We start from the raw sequence: 24,861 nt of genomic DNA, 5'->3' as shown, positions 1-24,861 counted from the left end.
CATACTGACCTGCCTTGCAGGGGACAAAATTATTACCTCTATTTGGGGATATCAGCAAGGAAATAAACATATTTCTGCATATTTCAAGGCTTCCCTGAAATCTCTTTCTTAAAAACAAGTAGACAACAAATAAAACAGTACCTCTTGTAACATAATACAAATTAAGTAATCCTTAACTTTTTCTTTTTTTCTTTTTTTTGGCAGTTACGGTCAAGGTGGACACAGTCCTTCAAAGTAATGCTTATAAAGTCTAGAATGATTTTATACCATGCAAATAATCAACCAAGGGATGATAGTAAGTGGCTGCTCATGACATATTAGCCCCTTCCTCAAGGGCTTGAACTCCTATATGAAAGGTAGAATATAAATATATACAAATAAATAAATAAATAAATAAAATAAAATAAAATAAAAGCCCACAGAAGGCAAACATTCTGTGTTTTCCTACACTGGACAATAAAGTTGCTGCCTGGTGTGGCTACTTAACTCGAAATCATGTGAAGGCCAGTCCTATCCATGAACTAAGGATAAAAATGCATGGGTAGGGATGGGCATCAGTGATGGATTCCCCCATGCCACTTGAATGGAACACAAATAACCTCTGTTCATGAATCATGAGGAGCAGTTCTAATTGCCTTCTAGTTTTTTCTTTCTCATAACATACATACTTCAAAGTATAATGGGATATACCTGCATTATTTTCAGCAGGGTGACAAAACAGTAATTAGTTGGGGACAAAAAGATTTGAATGGCCTTTTTTCTTGTGTAACCTTGGCTGCCTATTTAAATTATCTTTACAAGCAAATCCACTAAAGTGTTTCAGCAATCACAGAACTATGTTTAGCAAGCAGTGGACCTTTCTAGGACAAGCAGTAGACCTTTCCAGAAACTATGCTTAGGCTGTAGAACTTTGTGTCCTCTCCGATGGCATTCCACAAGACAGCACAAATAGCCTGTCAACATTCTTCACCAAAAAATTTGTGATCACAGATTCTGGATGGATAATTTATCTGAATTTCTCCAGGGGAAGAAGAAATTCTCCAACAATTTCTCAAGGGCAAAATTCCCTCTTAGTGGTGACAGTTGTATTGCTACTGAGAAAACTCAGTGGGAAGAATTCCCTCATGGTATCTTCACTTGGGATTTAAGTAAAGCATTGGATGCCAAGAGGAGGCTGCAAACTGTGGGAGAGATGGTTGTATGATGAAATTTAAGAGATTTACAGATACCCTTTGACCACTTAAACTAATGACAAACTCAAGTCATGAGAATTTATCCAACATTCCCTTCTTTTAAAGGATTCCTAAAGCAAATTCATCAAATTAAATGAGAACTGGTTGAGAAAAACAGAATTTTCTCAATATTTCAACAGTGATGTGCTAGGTTATTTTAAATGCTATTTTAATGCCAATTTATTGTTAGAAAGTGAAGCTTGTTTTAAATGCTTGGTTTGGGGCTTTTTTTGTTAGCTACCTGACCTATCCATAAAAAAGCAGTGGTAAAAATGGAAATTTGGGAAATTTTGATAAAAATAGATATTAAAGGCTAACATTCATTATCTAGTCTTCCCTTCCAAAAGATTGACAGCAGATATGATTTTTATCTTACAAAAGTAGAAAACAGGATTTGAAATCATTTCACCATTATAAAATAAATTATTGAGACAGACCTATATAATAACTAAGAAACACATGCCCTTTTCCTTTCCAACCCAGCAGAATGTTGGAAAGACATTCCATAAAAAGGGTTAGGATTGTCTATCAACCAGGTAGGTCTCCAGCAACTAAACAGAACAGGACTAAATACGGTATGACTCATTAAACCAACAAAAAAAGATTACAGATGCATTGAATCTGGCCAGAGAGTACAAAGAAAAAAATCCCCAGACCATTCTTATGGGAGAAGCAGCTAGACGATGGTTCAGAATGTTACTGATTGTTCCATTCTAAGCCTCACTCCCTCTTCTTGACCTAGAACTGAACCTTTCTTCAGGGACTGGAAAGAATTCCAGAAGCCATGCTCTGCATGCTTTCCCCAACTGGTTTAATATTATTAGTACAACTAATATACAAAAAATATTAGCAGTCCACATTGGCTGAATTAACAAAGCACAGTAAGCTAAACCCAAACCATGTTATGGATTGACATGTTGTATGAACTGAGTCAAAAAAAAAGGGGGGGGAGGACTCTTAGAGCACTATTTCTGTGAGCTTGCCTATTATCTCCCTGATGTAATTCCATTTCATGCTTACAACTGACTCTCCTTTTATCAGAAAGTAATCTCAAAGGAGACATCAGCTTTTAGCAAGACCTGATTTAGTGGTAAAGTTTGTTTTCTCTATAGAAGGCATTAACGTGCCATAGTCTGTTCTTGAACTTCATTACCTATCAACAAGTGGTAAATATAAGCTTTCAAAACTGATCCATTCTTCATTTATTCCCTGGACATTTTTATTATAACATTGGATGAAATAGAGAGGAACTCTTCCTTCAAGTTAAGTATTTGCCAATGCAATACAGTTTTGTGTCTCCAGATTTGAAAAACTGCTTTAAAGCTGAAGTATAACTAGCCATTCCTCCTCTTCAATCTTTCCAAACAGGTAACCATACAGTAAATGTTTGACAAGAATGGCCTGGCACACAATCTGGAAGGCTCAACTTAGGCCCTATTCAGGTACTTGAAAACCTAAACACAATGCGTGAGCAAAGTCATGCCACGTCACTATACACTTGGATCTTTGTCACTGAATACCCTCTACCCCACACAGAAGAGAATCCACCTCACAATCAGTTGCAAAGTGTCCCTTGTAGAGATACATTTCAAATCACAAAATTCTAATTATTTCATTTATACATTTACAAAAATGTATGTACTGCCCAGCTTCCAACATTTTTTTCCGTAAGATACTTTCTGTTCAATCAGATCATTTTTTCTGTAAAAGATCTTGAAAATTTTTTTTTTAATTTAAGTTAGCTTTTTAAAAAAAGAATTACATCATGCTGCCAAATACCAAGATAAAGTAGAGAAAATATTTGGTAATTTATTACACCAGGAAACAACTTGGGAGTTAAAAGCAAAAAGGTGCTTTGGAATACACAGGAGCATCAAACAGGTCTTTTCCCAAAACCATTCTGCAGTTATGGAGGACAGCTACATGATCCCAGAAAAAAACAAAGCAAAACTGTTTTAAGGAGTTGCAGACAGGGGTTGTGAGCATCCCCTTGTGCTCTAAAACAGCTTTCTGCTTTCAGATCAGAAGGACTAGATCAGATCAGTAAATCCAGTATTTACAAGCATATAGTTAGATTTGGACCACACATAATCTGAATTCATGTTTCCTGATTCCAAGAAAATATGTTTAGAATATTAGAGCCAATCTTTTTAAAAAACCTCCCTGAAAAATAGCTTAAGACTTTCATTTATAAAACAAGTTTTTTTTTCTTTTTAAATACCCAACAGCTTCGAAAGCTCTTTCAGAGGGTAAATCTAAATTCTATCATTCCACTAGTGGGCTAGAAGAATTATATAGAAAGAAATGTTAGCAGTAACCATTCTGAGTAAGTTAGAGCACTACAACTAATAAATCTAGCATACTTTTGACACAGAATATGCATAGCCTATGTATGTTAAAAAACAACAACACACATTCCTATTAATTTAGTACAGGTAGTCCTTGGGTTACGACGGCAATTGGGACTGGGATTGCCATCACCAAGTGATGTGGTTGTAAAGCACAACATCACTTGACTACATGGTTTAGCGATGGCAATCCTGGCAGAACTCGTTACCGCCTTTACCCCAAGACGCATGGGTCATTAAGTGGGAAGCGGTGGGAGTTCCAGATAAAGAGCATGGGAGTGTCCAGGGGGGGTGGGATGGTGCTGCAGAGGGGGTGGGAGGCTAGAGGGCTGGGGGAGGCCCTGAGAAGGCCAGTGCAGGCCATATGTTAGTTGGAGAGGTTGGGGGAGGGCTTGGAAGGCCCGGCGCATGGTGTATGTGAACACAGGGAGGCTGGCGGGGGGGACTTACCAGATTGACTTGCAACCTTCCCTGCTGGCTTCCCCACTGACTTTGCCTGTGGGAAGCTGGCAGGGAAGGTCGCAAACGGCGATCATGTGACCACAGGGGCACTGCAATGGCCAGAACTTCAAGAACCAGTTGTAAGTTCCACTTGTTCAGTGCTGTTGCAAATTCAAACAATCACTGAACGAGTGGTCAGTAAGCAAGGACTACCTGCACTGACATTATGGAAGACAACAGACAGGGTATAAAAGTAAGGTTCTCTGTACTCAGATTCTAAAATGGATCAGATTTATGACATCTGGATGTTGAGGAACCTTTACCTTCTTCACCACAATTTTCATCTGCTACACCAGTAACCATTTATTTATGTATTTATTTAAAAGATTTGTATGGCTGCCTATATTATATAAAATAACTCTGGGCAGCTAACAATAAACAGACAAAAAAAATTTTTTTTTAATTTTATTTTTCATACCACCAAGCACCATTACAATCCCACCATAGAACCACAAATAGCAAGCTCCCCTCCTCCCTTCCTGAGGGAACAGCCAGGCCTTAATGGCCTTCCAGAAGGCAAGGAAGGGAGGGCCCTCTGCACCTTGGGGAAGGCTGTTCCACAAAGCAGGAGCAGCTACAGAAAGGCTCATTTCCTAGGTTCCGCCAAGTGGCAACAATTAAGAGAGGGGACCTGGAGAGAATCTAGTGGGACAGGCAGATGTATAGCCATAAACTACCATCCTAATCAATTCTGATGTATTATATCACTATGAAAAACAGCTGTATGTTTGCCTTATTCCAATCAGGTAAATTTCTTCATTGGCGATATATCTGTTTATTTGCCAACTGGTAAAATGAAAAACAAAAGCAATATGTTAACTTGCTGACATATTACAGAAGAAAGATTATCTGTTTGGAACATTCTTTTTTGGCTTCGAGACATACAATAATACAAAGCTATCTGCCCATCCTTAATATTGTTGACTTAAGCACTTATGTAGAGAATGACTGAATTCCACACATAATTTTACCATTAAAATAGAGTAATAAATGACAGCAGCCAATTTAAAAAGCCAGGTAGTAGCTGATATGAAGGACGTCCATGCAGCAGTCTCTGCAGGGCCTCTAGCAGCCAGAGTAGATAGTACTGGGCTACATAAATAAATAGTTTGACTTGATACAATCTAGCTTACTATATGCCTATGTTCTGCAGGTGACAAGTGCTGCTAATTCCCTTCTTTCAATATGTTTATAAGTGACTTATAATATTTTAATATTCAGACACAGAAATAAACTGCAGATTTTTTATCCAAGTTGCAGCTAAAATGTACATAATGTAAAAATACTGTTCAATTATTTGGCTGCAGTGCGTTGGACTAGCATTCTGTTAGCCAGAGATACAATAACAACGGGAAACATCTGTTCCTTAAGTATGCTAAACATTTACTTTTTCAAAAACTGTTTTCTCAAAATATAACCGACATTGCCAATTTCCCTCTTCAAATGTATATGCTTTACATTCTCATGTGCCTATCTGCTTTAATTATTTTTTTCTTGACAACAAACATGGCAAATCATATAAAGGTAATCTCTGAAGCATGAATGGATGAAATAATATGCACATTAAGACCCCTAGAACAGTTGAAAAAGTCAACTGTGCCAAAAATATGTAAAAATAAAAACAAAAGACTACTGCTAATTCACAAGTACCACTAACCTCAAGTATGTTACAGATGTGGTTTTTAAGTTAAATTTGGTTTTTTGGCATTTTTCATTAAGAAGTTTCCAGAGGAAAGGCCACAGTTTAGCAATAGCATTCAGGAACTGAAAGCAAAGGAGTTTTCCAGAATAAGGAAAAATGCTTATTGAGAACCCCACAGAACTGCAGCCAATTCATACAAACAACAAAGGAATACATGAACTTTGTTTGCTTGACTCAATTTGAGGCATTTTTCTCTGTTTTTATGACCATGGCATAATGTGAGAAGGGCTGCATGGTAAGTAAAAGGTCCATACAATTCCTGGTATCTCCAGAGAGGGCCAAGGCACCCTGTCTGAAAACCCTAGCGGGACAACTGGTAGTTGGAGTAGACATTGTTAAGCTGCAAGGGTTAATGTTCTGAATAATATAAACCAGCTTCCTAAATTTCTATCTACTCTGTTCTAAGGATTTTTTGAAACTTGACTACAAGTTGGTAACACTGTACATTCACAATAACAAAAATGGTTAGGTGCCTTTAAAATCACTGGCCTGTAGAAAGAAACTACTGGATGAGACTGGTAAATTTGAGGAGCCAAGGCTATTTTTGTTTCTCCAAGCACGACTCAACATGGCTTTTGATAAATGGTATCTGAATCTGAGGAGACTTCCAAACACAGAATGCAATAAGGCATAGAAAAGGAATGAGAGAAACAGCGAAGAATTTTGTTATACGTAGCTAAGTATGCTGCATTATATATCTGATACGCAATAATAAATCTGTAAAGCAGCAAAAACAATGAAACAGGAATTATAAATACAGAGGATGGGAACAGGAGCAGAAAGCAAGACAAAGCAATACCTTGGAAATCAGGAGGGTGGAAGAGTAGGCAACAAGACCTGGAATGGAAATTAACTAGACAGATGGATTATGTTAAAAACAAAGAAACAGGAAAACATTGCTCAACGTATACATCCTGTGGGTATGACATGATTATGGATTTCCATATATCAGGAAATGCAATCACATATTAGAACAGGGCCTACAATTCCACCACCCCAGGGATGCAATGTGCAGTGAAGGGAAATACTATATACTGTAGTTTTAGGTATCTGTTGTCAGGTATAGAGTAATTTTAATTGTATCTGAACATCCGTCCCATTCAACGCTCTTCTTACATTTTGGGGCCCACCTCTCTAATGACAAAGACTACATACACACATATACACACCTGTTTGAGGATGCAGAGGACTGAAAGGTGGCAACAAGAGAATGGGTTCCTTCCCAGCCTGGAGCTTCTGTTTCAGGGGACTCATCGCTGACAGAGGCCCAGTCACTTTGCTCTTCAACATTTAATTTTTCTCCTGGCAGAAATATCACAACACAACCATAAGCAAATTGTGCGGCTATGTTTCAACTGACACTTACTTCAAAATACTTATTTCCTTAGTATAGAATTGAAACATGTTCAGACAAGAACATAAGGCCTGCTAGTTTGTATATTGCATAATCCTTTGAAAATCCATCCTTTAAAACTACTTATTGTTAAACTTTGTAAAACGTTTAAGTGAATTTTGTAACTTAAAAAAAAAGCCATATTACACAAATCTGCAGTTCAAATGAAATAATTACTTTCTGATGTTGGAAGAAAAGGAACAGGCAGCATGAGAAATGAGAGTATGTCAACAAGAACTCTTTTTCCCACACCTCATAGAGGGATTAGCAAACCTGCAGAAAGAAACTGCTCTACCTTCAGCAATGAGCATCAACTCTTCCTTAGTCACTGAACACAGAAATCTTAACTCTTGTGAAGCTTTTCAAATCAGAAGTAGACCGAGCCCTCTTTGATAAAGCAACTTCAGCAATTTTAATAAATAAATAATAGCCTTTCCCAAGTCAGATGGTTACACACACACACACACCTGTGTATATAAATAAATAAAACTAGCAGAGAGAAACATTGATATAAAAGGGCAGTCATATGAATGGAAGAGACCTTTATATGAAAGTCAATATCTCTAAATGTTGCCACTCTCCCTACCCCGGTTGCCAAATCCCATGCCTTTTTAGCAAAGGGAAACAGTGGAAAAGGGAAGGAGAAAAAAAACTGTTTTTCAGGAGTAGAAGTCTGGGCAATAAAAATCATGAGAAACAAGGAACTGTAGGTCCTGAATGAGGTGATAGCACTCAAACAGAAAAGTATGAGAAAGCTTGAGGGGAGTTTCAAGTGTCAGATTCAGCCAGCATGGAATGGCAGGGCGAACGCACTGCTCAGCTTCGCCTAGTCAATTTCACTGCCCAGGCACTAGCAGAGAAAAAGGGGAAGTGAAACTGCGAACTGATTGCTGAGAGGTGGCTCAAACCGCAAGCGGATACTTTGTATCAGCGAGGCTTCCCTTGGGCACCGCAAACAAAGGAAAGTGCAGAGGCTCCGAAGCAAAGCAATCAACGAGCCATCGAGAACTCCCAACTCCCGGCTTTGCGCACAAACAGGCAAACCCAACAAAGGCAACAACAGCACAACCCATAGACTGCAATCAGAAAGACAAAAGCACAGGACTGAATCTGCCATTTGGGAGAGGAAGGGGGGATTACTGCGGGTAATCTGTAACTAAGCAACTAAAGCGCAGGAACGGGGAAGCTATAAAATACCATGTAAGCTATGTCAAGCCAACCCTGGCTTTGTCTGTACTTACTTACGTTACGCTTGAGTAAACTGCTGAACACACGTGTCACGAGAGTTTCCCTGAGACGAACGGGGTAAACCTTACATAAAGCAGATACTGGCCAACCCATGATGAAAAGTATAAAAATGTACAGGATCTGTAGTACATCAAAATCATCACAATGAGTAGGGCACCATGCACCCCAAGTGTCCTGCTTTGATTCCTCTGAAACTCAAGCCTAGTTTGTCCAGGTAAACCCAGCTGGGTAGGTATGTATATATGCGTAAGTGACACTTCTAGTTCAGGAAGTAAACAGTAAATGTAAATGTGCATTTGTTTATATGGGTACTTAGTCTCTGGAATAACCAATATCACTGACCCATTACAAAGACATTTCTTTATGACAGTTTTACAGCTGGTAAACTAAGACTTGAGATATCCTGCTAAAATTTGCCCATGGTAATTGATCAGCTGATCTGTAAAAAAAACCTCAAAGTATTAACTGACTCCATAAATCTTATTGTCTTAACTCCTCCTAGTTAAAGGCAAGAACATAACATCCAATAGGGCAAGGGCTGGCAATGCTTTGGAAAGATATGTTAAGGAAAGTGTTAAAGGGGGGGCATGTACTGTATAAAAGGGGCTCACTGATATGTTTAATAATAAAACCCTTTACACAAAGACATAAACCCAAACATACCAAAGCATACTCATACACGCATACAGACCCTGCCCCTTCTCCTACAACAGTACTGTAGTCGAAATACTATTACAAGAAGACTGGATCCTGGGTGGTGGGAAGAAGTGACAACAAAACTGCCATTTCTGCCTGTCAGGGTGCCTGCCATTTGGAAAAAGACTCCTCCTGACAGTTGGATCATCCTGACCCTGTTGACCTTCCACAAGGCCTTGAAGACCTGTCTTCCTCCAGGCACTGGGCCAGGGTGCTAGGTGAGCTTGTCTGGAACGCCTGGAAATTGAATGACTCTGGGTTGGCTTTGATTAGGTTATGTTTCCTTCATGTTGTTTTTATTTTATTGGTTTATGTTTTGGGCTTTCATCCCACAGTACATTGGCTACTCAGAGTCACAGTTTGAGTTGGAATGTCATATCGATTGATTGAATACATACATAAACCAGAGGAAATGGGAAAACTTCAAAGAAGAGGAGGAAAAAAGTGCAAACAGTAGAGAAGGAGAGGCATAAGGCACCAGTGCAGATGAGAAGGCTTTCAAAATTCTATTACTATCGCCTTTATCCATATAGTACAGTTCTAATCAAACTTGTGGAGTCAGTTTCCTGGTCTGGCCTACCTCGAAGGGCTGATGCATATGCACGTCCACTACGCTCTGAATCTACTAGAACAATCTATTCTAACTGTGGAATATTTCTCACCTTACAGACCATTCTTTTAGCATGATTGTATTATTTTAACTAGAAGTGTTGATCAGTCTTTCAGTGTTATGGAACAATTCAAGTAAAAAGGACTGCAAACTATAAGTTTGGTATTCTTCCATCCAATAAGATTTCTGAACATACAAAAGAAGAACACTATTGCTGGATAAACTAAAAGCAATAAATTCTATTCCTGGAAGCCTTTCAATTTTTTTTGGCTTCAAGTGGTGCATAAGATGTCAATAGCAAGGTTCGAAAAACAACTTGGTATTTCTGTTTATTTTTATTCATGACAGCTTTACTTAAAAAAAAAAAAACAGGTCAAGATTCAGTGACAGGCCAGAATAGCAAACTTGTTAACTTGAGAACAGTTGGGATTTAGATGCTTAAAGTGAAGTGATTGCCAAGATGAAAGCGCAAAATATGTTTTCCATAGACGTAGCAAAAACTGAATCTGTCCATAAATAAAAGTAAATAATGATTTTTTTAAAAAATTCAGACTTCAAATACATACACACACACACACACTCAGGCATGCTATCCCTTTTCACTGTAAGCAATATTATGCAAAGTTCACAAAAAGAGTATTAAGCAAAAGAAATCTGACACAGAAAACAAGAAGAAAATGGAAATCTCACTAAATCTAATTTATACCAACATAATTCACTATTATCACCTCATACTTCATTTCCTTGCTAACCATCCTTGCTTGCACCACATTTATATACTGATTCGTACAATGATTCTTGTTCTTTAGACTTTTGTTTTTTGTCTGAAGGATCTAATCAACTACATCTAACTGACTTTCTCAGTATTCATCTCCCTCTCAACCAATTTTCCTTCATGCGTTTGTTTTGTGATTTGATCTTCATTCATTATCTGTGTATGACCAAACCACTTCACATCCTTTCTTACTCCTGACTCAGTGTTGCACCATTCAGTTAGCATTCTATTTATTCTCACACATTCTTTAGTTCCATTGTATCTCTCTTACAATGAGCAACCAATCTGCAATTTCATATGTATACAAAATATTCCACAATTCAAGCCTAATCATTTTATCTTGCTCTAAATCCTTTTAGTCACATTCTTTTTCATCCAATTGTTGTTCTCCCCAACTCATGCCTCCATATTCAACATTTCTCGCCCAGGCAGGGAGCAACGTTAATGAGTATGGATACAATCAGCTGTTAGAATTTTGCACAAGAAATAGGGCAAATTGGTTATGCATACACAAGGACTGAATCACACTTGATGTTCCTTATGACAAGAAATAGGTTATCTAGAAGGAAAAGTTAGAAGTTGAAATCAGCTGGATAGCTGAAATTCAAACCATCAGAAAAAATAATTGCAATATTAGGAATTAGAAATGCAGGAGCCAAAAACTGTTTTTATTTCTTGATATACACTTTCCTTTCCTGTGGACTTTCTTTAACATAGAATATAGTAGAAAATAATTGTTCAACCTGTGCATCTTTATGACTTTAAACACCTTATTAAAATACATGCCTACCGTTCCTTGTTCGATTTCAGAGTACGATTGTTAGTAAACAAGTGAGTAAACAAGCAACTCATAAACACACTTTCAGTAGGATACAATTCTATCTTACAGAACTAGAAATATACAAAATAAAGTTGGACAAGTGTTTTAGAAGTTCACTAAATCAAGTCTTATGGAAATTAATATGTTCTATTTTTTGTTTAATTAATGAAATTATACACATTAATTTATCATAATTAGCGCTGCATACCAATTTCTATAGGTACTTTTTCAGTGGTTGCTTCTTTCTGCTCTGGTCTTTCTTCCTTTATCTCTTCTTTACTTGCATTTTTCTTTCGCTTTTTCATTTGGTCAATTAAAAGCTGAAATTCAGCTTTGTGTTTCTTTCCTGAAAAATAAAAATATATGTGTACAGAAGATCATCACAAAATGCATAAATACATAACAAATTACTGATTTTACTTAAAATTTCTGGTACATTTTCATTGAAAACTAAGTCATTTAAACTCAGCCTCAGAATAAATTAAAGGAAATTAACAATTCTGACTGGAAAATAAACCAGACTTCAATAATCACTAGGTTATGGTAAATCACCAAGAAAGCAGACAAAGAGGCAGGAGCTATTTTGTTATTGTTGTTGTAAACAAATAGTACTTACCCTTTCTTTTTGATGTATAACAAATGGTTAACATAGTTAAACTGGGAAGCAGGTTAAAATATGTATTATTGGCCAGTAATTTTAGCAGTTCATTTGCCAGGATAGTACAAGTGACACATAGAACAAGGAACACGCTGCTTAGCCAAAATTTGCTCATTGTGGTATTGTAAGGTTCTACATATTATTCTATTCTGTCAGTCTTTTGGCAAACATTTGTTATCATCTGCAACTTTCTCTAATACGTATGTCTTTTCACTAATGCAACTTTTCAAGTTGTTTCTATTTCATTTACATCCTGGACTGGCCACAGTTGCACTCACTGTCACTTAGTAGAACTATTCCTCCTATTTATATGGGTAATTAGGATGCATTAATTACATAATGCACTGATGCTATTATGTTTTAAGTCTACCAACTTGAAGAATGCAAAAAAGCAAGCATTAAGAAAATATGTTACATCAAATCATTCAACGTGCATCTTGTATAGTCCGGTCAGGAATCTAGTTCTAAAACTACAAAGACTATAAATCACCAATGAGACTACAATTAGGTTGGCTGGTGTGGGTCTTCCGGGCTGTATGGCCGTGCTCTTGAAGTCTTGTTTCCTAACGTTTCGCACAGCACCTGTGACCGGCATCTTCAGAGTGCAGGAGCACAGACAGGAGCAGTTCTCTCTGTGCCCAGGGTGAAGTGACCCTTCTGTGGGTATTTATAGAGATCTGGGGGGGTGTGGGTGGGGTTGGGTTACTGAGTGGCTGAACATGCTCTCAAGCACACTGGACACAAAATCCTATTTGAAAACACAGAGATGCTGACTCCAAAACAAGCAGCCACTCAGTAACCTAACTCTGAAGATGCCGGTCACAGGTGCTGGCGAAACGTTAGGAAACAAGACTTCAAGACCACGGCCATACAGCCCGGAAGACCCACACCAGCCATCGTATGCCGGCCGTGAAAGCCTTCGACAAGACTACAGTTACTTTGAATATAAGGTTGTGGTATATAATCAGGATGAAGAAATCTGGCATTGCCAGTTTAAATGCAAATTAGCTGCACTGAGATAAAATTGGACTTGGTTATTTTTTTTATATTTATGTACAACAACTCCATAAAACAGACAGACAGATAATACACGGATGGGCAGAGCATTTGTAGGAAAGAATCAGATGATGGGTACTAGATATATCAGTCTTCCCCTGTTCATCCAACTGTTTTCTTTTATCTTTTTTTTTTCCTTGCTGTTTTTTCACCTAATAGATTCCCAAACTGAAATAAATCTAAATAATTATATTTATTTTAGCAGAAAATATACTCTTCAGCTGTGCCAAAGAACAAAAAATTGGATGGTATGCATGCCTTCAGATCCCAATCAAGATCATTTCTTTGGGTTTTAATCAACCCCCACATTCAGGCACTATATAATAAGAGAAAAACATTAAAGAATCTTATGAAATATTCTTTAATATTCAAGGGAATAAATTTTACCCAGTTGCTTCTCTACAATACTCTGTGAATAGACCATGTAAGAGACCACATACTGTCCCTCCTCTAAATCTGAGTTTTGTTCCAGTCTAAACTGCCTTTTGAGATCAATGTTTCATCTTAAACTCAATGACATTAAACTTCAAGGGACAGAATTCCAAAAGACTACCAAACTCTGTCAGCTGATCTTATCCTATTGTCTCCCCCCCCCCACCGCCAACAATTGATTTCTTCTTTTGATCCATCCAAATTCTGAACCAATGTCTAAGGCAACACCTTGATAATAGACTAGACTTAACCTGGATGAACAATAGTGATTTTTGTTTTCCTCACTTCCTCAAATATTCAAGTGAGGAGCAAAGTCCTATTGTTTGTGGGGGCAACAAAAGCACCACCATAAAGCACCATTATGAAGTGTCCTGAATCTGACCATGGAGATAGAACCAATGGTCTCTAACTTCAAGCCTGATAAAGCTTTCCATCAGTCTATATCCTTTATTGAGACTAAAGCAGATTTCCTCTTAAGATGCTATTGAACACATTTTATGTTTTTTATCTAGTTCGGTAAATTAATAGTATGCCCTTCCTTCAAGAAGTCTGAAATGATATTTTAATCTAAGGGCATTGTTAAAAGAAAAAAATCAACAGCCAGGTTCTAGGGCACTGTTTCTCAAACTTGGTGATTTTAAGATGTGTGGACTTCAACTTCCAGAATTGCTGGCTGGGGAGTTAAAGTCCACACATCTTCAATTTGCCAAGGTTGAGAAACCCTGTTCTAAGGCAACAGAAGGCCAGAGGTACAGCAGAGCTAAACAGCTCTTGTGACAGCATGCTAACTCCCACTGTCTTTAGGAATATGCCTAGACCAAAGGAACAAATTCGATCAGTCAGCTTTACATTTTTCAGATCCTACCACTCTTCACTCAAATAACAGGTTTTCTTCTAAACACTGAGAAAGCCAGATTCTGTTTCAAAAAGTTGTTGCATTTTATGGCCTCAGAACAGAATACTAAAATATTTCAAAGTATGGTGGCCATTAATGGATGAGAAGGATTTTTGAAGGATATCATCCAGGCTTTGGAGTTTTATCTGTAAGGAATTCTGCCTCATGTCAAACCAGATCAAATTTCAGTGCAAAGCAAATTTCAATGCAAATGCATTTTATACATTTTTAAACATTCCCAGTTTTAGCCTTGCAGCAGCACTTCTGCTACACTTTTCTTGAGCAATGTTTTATTTTTAAACATGATGCAGAAAATTATTCTTCTTTTCATATATTTAATCTCAAAGAAAAAAGCAGAGGAAAGAAAAATTTGTACCATGATATGGAAACAGACATAGCTCTACCACTTTTCTCTGCTACTTTAAGATAAAAAAAAGAAGAGAGGGTTACTTTTATTTCTTATAGAGTAGATAATTTGTCATTCAGATAGTCCTAAAAGCTTTCTGGTATGTGGATTAAGAAGTAAGCAACAAATTACTAGGCTGCTATAAATAATGTCTACACTGAAATATTTTACAGGCAGTTTAATCTATGTATTTCATATATCTACAATATTTCTTTATTGAAATAGCATGTCCATCTTGTTTAACATTTCAGGGCACAAATCTAAATTTCTTGCTGCTTTTCCCACCTCATTTCTCAGCTTCTCTGCCACCAAAAAGAATTTATGAGCTGTAGACATCTTGTCAAACATAGGATATTACTAAAGGGAACTATACTTTTAATATATAAATAAGTCTATTATTTCATACTTAAAGCAAGACACATTTCCATTTCAAGACTGTACTAGATATTGAAGGAAAATGAAAAAGGAATTATTAAAATAGATTTATGTGAATAATTTCTGGGGCTTTGGTAATCCAGAACTTTCCTAGCAATTATCTTTCTTGTCCATTAGTGAAACATTCAAAAGTACATACGGTGACTTAGCAGGCATGTGATCCTCTTCTGGTATCCTGTCAAAATAATATTCCTGGTCTTTGGGTTCTCCTAATCGCCTTTTAAAATGGTTTGAAAAATGAGTAAAATAATTATCTCTTCTAGCCTCTATTTTTTAAAATTTCACCAAAACACACTAGATATCAAAAAAAGAGGAAGGTGTATTTAACAAAATCATAAATGGTAGAATCTAAAAAATCCACCAATTACCTATTGTCCTTAAAAATAAACAATCAACATTCCCACAAAGGTCTGGTTTGTTAGTCTAATTAATTTTAATATTTTCAAAGGCACTTTCACCACAAAAAAATATTCCTTCTGCTTTTTAAAATCACTGTCCCCTTTATCCATTTAAAATCTTTCTTGGATCACAATCTTGTTAAGCTTTTCACTTTTAAATTAAAATCCTTTAAAATAGTGCTTTTTTCCCTCTTCTTCTTAATTTCAAAAAGAAGGCACTTCACCACCATTCAGAATATCTTTCTTTAGTTGTAAAGTAATTAAGTCATAAAGTGTTTAAGAAGGTGAGGCTTTTGCCAGTGAAATTTCCATTAAGGCTGCACAGCAGTTAAGGGTGCATTGTAATCCTTTGGCTCCCAAGCGGCTCAACTTACGATCGACCACAAGAAACTCAATTCCTGTGGTCTTTTCGGAGGAACAGCTCTTCCAGAGAGCAAGTGGGCAATCCCAACGATCTCTTCTTATCTCTGGAGAGATTCTTGTCAGCCAGAACCTGGTTCCTGGCCGGCAATTCCACCGCAGTGCTATTCCCACTTGGAGACCCGCTTGCAGGGATGTCTAACCCACCATCAGTTCTCACCCAGAAGCCTCACTCAACAGTCCTCACCCAGCAAATATTTCCAACAGAGGATGCCAAATTAAGAAATGTTGTGCAGTGTTTCTTTCCTGTGACTATATAGCATCAACAACAAGAAACAAGAACCCTAACCAGTAATTCTACCAAATAAAATGGTTAGCTGAGAATACTATCAGATTAATCATCACGCATGCAAAGTTTATTTATTAGAACATACCTATATTCCACAGACTTCTAGACAGCTTGCAAGAGTTAAAAATGTGACCCTAATTCCTAAAAACATGTTCTTACTACTTCTCTCTTATGCCATTAGCAAGCCATCATCCAGTAGTATTATGTAGGGTTGCCAATTCCCTTTTGGGAATGAGCCAATTGTAAGATCTTGCTCCTGATCACTGTGATCAGTTAACACAGCATTTTGCTGAGAAAGTTGTTCAGACTCAATCAAGTCTTGACTCCATGTGGGCAGAATCTAGATGCTTTCTAGGATATTCTCTGCCACCTGTGGCCTGGATCTTTTCCCCTCCTGGCTTCTACAAGGAGCCTGGGAACTTCAAGTAATTCCCTGGTTCTGGCAGACTGTTAATGCCTCCTTGAGGGAGGGTGTTGCTGACAGTTTTAAAGGACTACAGTACTTCTTTTAAGAGGCCCTCCCAGGACCCCTGGATGTTATATTGTATAACTACTATCTAGTCTCCAACCTTCCTTTTCAAGCAAAGATTGTTGAGAAGGTGGTGAGGAATCAACTACAGAGTGATCTAGGTGAAGCAAATTGCCTGGTCACTTGTCAGTCAAGGTTAAAGCTTAGACACTGGATGGAGACAGCTTTGAGCAAGAGGATGACTTTTGTTGAGATCTAGAAGGAATATCTGCCTGTACTAATCCTTTTAGACCTCTCAGCATCCTTCGATACCACCAGTGGTTCGTCTGGCAACTCTGGAACTGGCTGCTCATTATCGGTTTCCTTGTCTGAGTCTGAACTCACCATGATATCCAGGGTACTAACCCTGAAGGAACAGGTCTGTAATGTTGAGTCCTCCTGCATGAAGAGCTTCTGCATGAACAGCATGTGGAAGCCATGACCAGGGCAATCTTTGCCCAGCTTCATATGGTGTGCCATTTGCATCCACATCTGGGACAAGAGGACCCTGCTACAGTGACTCACACCTTTGTCACCTCTTATTTAGATTACTGCAACATACTATACGTGCAGCTGCCTTTAAAGACTACTTGAGTGTTTTAGTTGTCCAAAATGCAGTGGCCCGGGTATTGTCCAGCATTATTCCTATAGGCTTCTGGGTAGAATTTAAAGTGCTGGTTTTAACCTATAACTCCCATGCTGAGAAAAACAGCTGGTGGATCCCTACTTTGAGGAGATGTGGGAGGCCAAGGCTCAGAAGCATTGCTCTTCTATAGCAGTACCAGATCTCTGGAATGGCCTCTCACTGGAGCTTAGTTACCCTCTGGCCTTTGCTGCCTTCCAAAAGCAGTTGAAAATAGAATAGACCTCTTCCAGAGAGCATTTGGGATGTTATGCCTGGTTTTGGGACTTTTGAATTTTTGATGTTTTAAAGGTTCTATTATTTTAAATGGATTGTGGATATTTCAGTGGTTTGTAAAACCGTAAAACTGCTGAGATTCCTACAGGAAGGCAGAAGACAGGCAGATAGGAAGGAAGAAAGGAGAAAGAACAAAAAATCTATGTTAGAAAAATAAAATTATCTGACATATTAAAAATAGGAAAGTAGTAATGAACTTCTGATAGGTTGTTGGTTAGGAAATCAGATGGGTCTCCCTTGGAACAGAATTCCAGAGTTTAGTGCAGTTTCCCAATTTGTTCTAGCACTAACTTACACATATTTTATTATTTATATTACTTTATTTCATGTATTTACATCTAAGAATAAAAAAGGCAGGCAATAAAACAATACATCTTGGGACATACAAGAGGGCCTCCAAAGAAGATCTCAGTGGGAGAAAAGAGTCCTTCAATTACCTTCATCCTAAATTGTTCAGGACTTTAAATTACCTGTATTTTGAAATGTACTCAAAAACACAGTGGAAGTCAATGTAGGGTTTCAGCAGGGAAGTTACAACCACCTAAACACAGCCCATATTAATAAATGGACTACTGTATTCTCAGCCAAGTAACAGCATTTGTGCAGTTAAATAGCACCAGGAATTCCCGTATTATTTTCAGCCTTCAGCTACCTTATATTGCCAGCTTTGGGAGAAGGGGGAAGTGATATTGATTGGGGAAACAAGTAAGTATTTCAAAATAGAAACATCCAAACTACATTGTGTATGAACCCAGGAGAGTAAACCCTATCTCTATTACTGTCATTACTACATCAGTATACTGCATCCAGGAAATTCAGAGCAACATATATGGTCTCTTCCTCCCCTCACATATTCCAGCTAATAACAAGCTTGTGTTCAAGTTAACCTCAAGTAGTTTCAAAGTTAGTAATGAATTTCTTATTCTCTTAGTTCTCAAATCACTACATTGCTATTAATTATATTACCCATGTGTCCTTTTTAGACTTACTGGTCCAATGGCTTAACAGAATAGGGATTGGTTCATAAACCACAGACAGTATTTCTATTCTCAAAGGATCTGATCTCATACTGGACACTTAAAGATTCAGGTATGAATTTCACAGTAGTGAAGTAAAACCACATAACCAGAAGCTTCATTTGGCTGAAAGATTTTCCAGGATGAAAAAGTTTGACCACCCTCAATTTAATTGTGGTATAGCACTCATTAGAGATGGGTGCTGATTGCAAAAGTCAGATTTAAGTTCAGAAACAGCATAATTTTTCTCTGAGTACTGAGAAGCTCTCAGAAATCAAATCAGAGTCCAGATACAAATTTTGACTCAGAAGTTGTCATTTCCCTTTGTGGTTTTGAAGGTGCATTGATTTGCCAATCAGACTAGACAGTATTGGGCTAGATAATCCAGGGAATTATTTTGTCTACTCTGACTGAAGCTCAGACTAGGATTTCTGTTCCTTAGGCAGCGCTATTTTCCATCATCTGATTCACATTTTAACTTGACATGCCAAGGATTAAAACTGGACCTGGCCCACATGATGATATGTTGAAACATTAACTTTTCATTCAAAATTATAGCATTTCACACACACACACACACACACACACACACACACAGAGATATGTTTATTCTTGTGTTCAAAATTCCAGAAGAATATTTCTACTCTTCCCTTGCTGGAGGAATATTTCAGAAAAGGAAGAGTAGAAATTCTTGGCTATTCTGCTAAACTTTTAAAAATGACAGATAAAAGAAATGTCATCTACTTGCCCATTTAATTCTGAAAGGACACCACAGAAGCAAATATGAGGACTTATGAAAAATTCCAAAAAGGCGTTACTAGTATTATAATACTCAGTCTCTTTAGAAGCCAAGAACAAGAAAATCTGAGTTAAGGACTCAGTAATACTGGGCGTTAAAGTCAACAGTTCCAGTGATTTAAACAGAAACTTCTGTTGCAGAAATAGCTCTGCAACTTCAGATCCTTTGACCTTCAATACAAACAAAAATAAGCAATTTCAAAGCAATGTAAGTGTTAAAGTTCTACAAACATCTCAGTTTTACCTTCTGTTCATATGAGTAACTACTAACTACCTGCAGTTGTTCCCAATTCATACAAAAAAGAAAGAAGATGAATTGGAGTTTACAGATGTCATCCAGGAGGGACATCCTCTGCATAATTGTCACTCTTTCAGATTATGTTGAGTATACAATTGAAGCTGTACTTTACAAATTATACCCACAAGTTTAACAATTATTGCAGTAAGCACAATGCTACTCTAAATATAAAAGCAAGGTTTCTGTTTTTCTAATTCGTGATGAAACCTGAAAGCAATAAACTCACTATGAATCAAAATATAAGGAAATAAAATATCTTGTTTAAAAGTTAATGTTTTATATATTTTTAAAACATATTTACATACTCTTCTCTTAAACCATTCAGAAAATCCTCTATTTTAAGATGAGTTTCACTTAGGGTAATTTCTAAGCACACTTCTATTAATGCAGTCACAGTGATTACTAAAATGAAAGGACTAACTGGTTATAATGTAAAGGGTAGTTTTCTAGTTGCTCACTTACTTCCATCCCTGACCACCCTAGAATAACTATAAGGAATTTGAAACAAGCCATACTGTATTAACCTGGCTTGTTTTCACTTATTATCATTAAGACAAATGACAATTTATGGTTTGCAGCCATAAATTGCAAACTTCAGATCCTAATCTAAAATTAATTTCAGATCCTGATCTAAAATGTCCTCTTCATGGATGCATCTGAAAAGGGAGCAAAAAGAAAGTAAGCAAGGGAGCCCAGTGGAGATCATACATTATGTCCAATGTATGGACATACATACCACTTGAAGTATAAAGGCACAACCTTTCTCTCTGTAAAGAAAACTTACTTTGTGGATGACAACAGGATTGTAGCCATTAAGGATTCCTAGAACCACTGAGAAAGAAGGTATCAATAAATTTGCAGAAGTAGAAAAATTATTTTGGAAGAACTTTACTCCCCTTAAAAATTTCCAAAAGATTAGTAGTCATAAAATGATAAGTGAATACTGACAAGGAAATAACAGAAAATTAGGAGAGAGAATCAAAGGGAACTTCTCTGCTTAAGTGTGTTGGAAGAAAAAGTTATCTTACCAGGTCCGTTTCTGAGCCGGGAGTAAAGACACTGACAAATTGCATGAAGTTAGGAAATTTATTCTTCACCCAAGAGCAGAAGCAATGACAGCAAGCAGTTAGGTGGGTGGCCGCGCTGGGCCCCCTCCCAACAGTACATTATATACCTTCTGTTACATTCAAACCCACGTTAAGATGTCATGACCTTTCTGATCCAATCAAAACCAATTACCTTGATCCATACTCCTCCCCTTACCCAGGACCCCTTTCTCTGATGTTGTATAAGGTTCTTCCTTTCTGTATGTAAACTAATTTCTATCACCTTGAGTGTTAACAGCCATATGTAAACTATCCTTTATCACTCTGATTGTCCACCAGGTGTTGTCCTGATTTACATCCCTAAGAAACAAGGTCAGGACTGCTTATCTTTCTTTGTGAGGGGTCATCTGAACAAGAAAAGACTATCAGGTCAAGACAGTTTATCTACTTACATGAATTGCCATCTTTCCAGCCAGGAAGAGACAAACCATGAGAGCAATTAACACATCCTTGAGATTTTGAGAAGTGTTGAGGGTCACATCCTCAAGAATGCAACGTTTTGATAATCTAAAGTGAGCTCAACCATACATACAGGAAAGGGAATATTGGCATTCTGCTTTTACTTGGGCCTGCTTTTACTTCATGTTATACAATATATAAAGACACATGTTTAAACATCTAAATGTCTTAATATATAAAAATATCTCTAAATGTCTTAATATATAAAAATGTCTACACGTCCCAACCTTCTAACAATTGCTTTCTGGCAATATTACACATCTGGCACAATGGCCCATTAGATTGTTGCTGTCTGGTTCCTTCAACAAGTGAGACCCGTGTTGAAGTCTATCCTCAACCACAGAAGCTCACTTGGGTGACTTTGGGCCAGTTACTATTTCTCAGCTTAGCCTACTACAAACAACTTTTCTTGTGAGGATAAAATGAAAAATGTATACACTGCCTTAAGCTTCTAAAGAAAAGATTATATATAAATCTACTGAACAAAGTAAGAATAACTACTATAAAGTTGCTATCATATTATAAATGTTAACATGGTAAAATACCTAATACATGGAGAGTTATATTGTAACAGTATCCAATAACTGGGTGCTGTTAAACATCCAGTTAGGACAAGCATGCTGTTGTTTTAGCTGATAAACTGGAAGAAGAGATAACATACTTTTCACACAGACAGAAACCTTTCCACACAAAAAGGGGAGCTGATGGGCAGGCAAGTAGGAAGACAGAGCTGGTAGACTTGTAGTGAGAAGTTGAGGAAAGAAGGAGAAAAATAATAGCTGGTGTATCAAAACTTTATTTTGCCAGAACAAAAATAGAAAACTTAGTAATGCTTGACTAGGCACACATAAATCAAATATCTGTTTTACTGCATTATTGCCACTTATCAGAAGGATTGTAAAGAGGTGGGAGAAGAGGGAAGAGCCTCATATAAGAGACACTTGGAAATGCTTTAGCTAAATGCCGTTTGACTTAAATCTCTCTTTTTCCTTTCAAAAGAGAATCTTAATCATAGACACGAAAGTTCAGACATTTCAACTGACTTTTCAAGGTTGTTCCGAGTTAAAGTTATTATTCATGAAGATGAACCAACAGAAAGGAAAGTAGACTTATTCTAGGCTATAATTGTCATGGAGGAAACTATCATAAATCTGTATTTCAAAAGGATGGCATTGGATTTACACAGTGTTTATCCTTATCTTACCCCATCAGAAGGTGTTAAGGTGTTATCATTTTTATTATTTTCTTAGAAGATAAACCAGAGTGTGTGTTTGTTACACACATACACACACACCCTTTTGACAGCGATCTTACTCCAACAAAAAGTATGTTTTAAATACACAAAATATAGCTATGTATTAACTCTTCAAAACTAGACCATAAATCAAGGAAAAGATGATTCCTTATTCCTCAAATGCCTACTGTAAAATACAAGCCAAAGGTAAAGCATTTTTATTTTCAGAACTAATATTATTTCCAGAGCCTGAAGAAGGGGGAGAACTTCACATGGAAAGACATGGAAAGACAGTAATGATGAACCATCAGCCTATCAAATTCAAAATGTTGGAGAATAAATATAATTCATAATTGAAGGCAAAAATTATTAATGAAATAGATTTAGACACAGAGATGCTAAATAAAGAAGAATGCATACACCATGCATCACTATATATCCCCATTTATTGCAGCAGCATCTGAGAGAAGAGTACAGGTGGGAATCATTTGAAATTATTGGAATTTTGGAAACTCCATTACTATCTAAACTTGGACTAGCAAGCAGATTTAGACTTTGCTATACCTTTGCTTTTGTACTTCCCGAGTGTTCTTATGAGAAGCTCAATCTTTTTGTCCCATATAAACGCTATTTGTAAGAATATATTTATGAAGACTGATAATCCAAAATTAATAAAATCCATTCATCTGGCTTACTTTAATATCCTTTATATCAAACGTAGGTCATTATTTGAATCTCAGTGCCAACATCGGGGGTGAGGAAATTTTTCCTGCTCTAAGCCATGTTTGGTTGATTTATAGCCTCTGAAATATGTCTGATAACTCTGTGAAGTCAAGTTTTCCCTCTTTTTTTTTTTAAGTCTGGGATGATGTCTGGTGATGTAAGATAGACAAGCTTCTGGGATGCTTAATGTACCAATCTGCACCCTTTTAGTACAATGCACCAGCAGTTGGAAGTGTAATTTTGGAGTGCACTTTTACCTCCTCCTCCTCCTTCCTCTTCCTCATTTTTTTTTTTTTTTTGCATTTTGGATTGTTTTCTCATTGTTTTAGAGTTTTATTAATGCAATACAACTAAATTAAAAACTTCAGAGATAGCGGAGCCTGCCACACCTCTGGGTAATTGGTTCCACTGCCAAACTATTCTTTTTGGCAGGAAACTTTTCCTAACATTCAAGTGGAATTTATCTTCTTGTAACATAAACCCTTTATTCCAGATCCATCCGTTTGAAATAATAGAGAATTGACCTTGAGCTTCTTCTGTGTGATATTTTTTCAGTGCTATCCTTTCTCTCCTCAGACTTCTCAGTGTTAAACACACCCACTTCCTTCATACAACTTAATGTTTAATCCTCAATCATCCACTTCACTAGGGATGTATAAAATGCTTGCTTTGAACTGTTTCAACCTTGGAATTTCATGAAGCATCCTCTCTTAAGTGCAAAACAGGCTGTTCTGAGTGCAAAATGGGTAATTCCAGGCATTTTGGGGAAGCTTTTGAGCTCAAAACAGAGGCACCCCCAGTTCAGAACTTTGTCACAAGCTCAAAAAGCTTCCAAATGCTTGAGGCAGCCTATTTTGTTCTCAAAGGACAGCTTTTGACTCAGAGAAGGATGTTTTATGACATTTGGTGCTCAAAATATTTGAAATGAAAACATTTTGCACACCCCTACTCATTGCTCTTCTATGAACTCATTCCAGTTTGCCTGATGAATCATTGTTAAAGTGTGGTGCCCAGAACTGGACACAAGACTTGAGGTTAGGTCTAACAAATGCAAAATAGAATAAAACTATTATTTCCTGTGATTTTAAAACAATACTTTATTGATGCATCTAAAACGGCTTATATACAGACATGTCACACTGCTGACTCATGTTCAGATTGTCAGTACAATTCCAAGATCCACTTTATATGTACTTTTTCGAAACCTGGCTTCCTCATGTTATACATAGAAGCAGATATCACAGTACTAATTTTACAAATTTAAAATCAAAAGTACTGACAAAACCTAAGAGCTCAATAAAATATATGTTGACTGGATACTGTAAAGCAAGCTTTGATAGTAGGTCAAATATTGGGCTACTCTCCTACATGAATTTTTAATTACAGGAAATGGGTACAGTGGAATTTTATATCAGCCCAGTCAGATAGCAGCTGAAAATGTTTCAATTCTAAGTTTGATTATACAGGTGGTCCTTGTATAATTGGG

The 24,861-nt window shown here is 37.1% G+C and overlaps 1 protein-coding gene across 5 annotated transcripts in view; it reads right to left on the bottom strand.

Annotated features, from left to right (window-relative positions):
* The window catches only part of RAD18 (RAD18 E3 ubiquitin protein ligase), a 125,163-nt gene that overhangs the window by 41,397 nt on the left and 58,905 nt on the right, over nucleotides 1-24,861 (bottom strand). For 3 of the 5 annotated variants that reach the window (XM_088134309.1, XM_007425484.4, XM_088134310.1), the window contains exons 10-11: nucleotides 11,534-11,671; nucleotides 6,953-7,085 (exon numbers count right to left, since the gene is read on the bottom strand). In XM_088134309.1, the coding sequence (XP_087990435.1) occupies nucleotides 6,953-7,085; nucleotides 11,534-11,671 (271 nt within the window). Of the gene's footprint in view, nucleotides 1-6,582; nucleotides 6,621-6,952; nucleotides 7,086-11,533; nucleotides 11,672-24,861 lie in introns of all 5 variants that reach the window. The other 2 variants (XM_088134311.1, XM_088134312.1) reach the window with 1 other exon arrangement.

Source organism: Python bivittatus, unplaced genomic scaffold (assembly GCF_059951505.1).
Source record: "Python bivittatus isolate LINGU-HERP-01145 unplaced genomic scaffold, Pbiv_v1 ctg000080_np1212, whole genome shotgun sequence".
In the NCBI taxonomy this organism is placed as follows: Eukaryota; Metazoa; Chordata; class Lepidosauria; order Squamata; family Pythonidae; genus Python; species Python bivittatus.
Note: the sequence above shows the minus strand (reverse complement) of the source record. Positions and strands in the feature narration are given on the sequence as shown.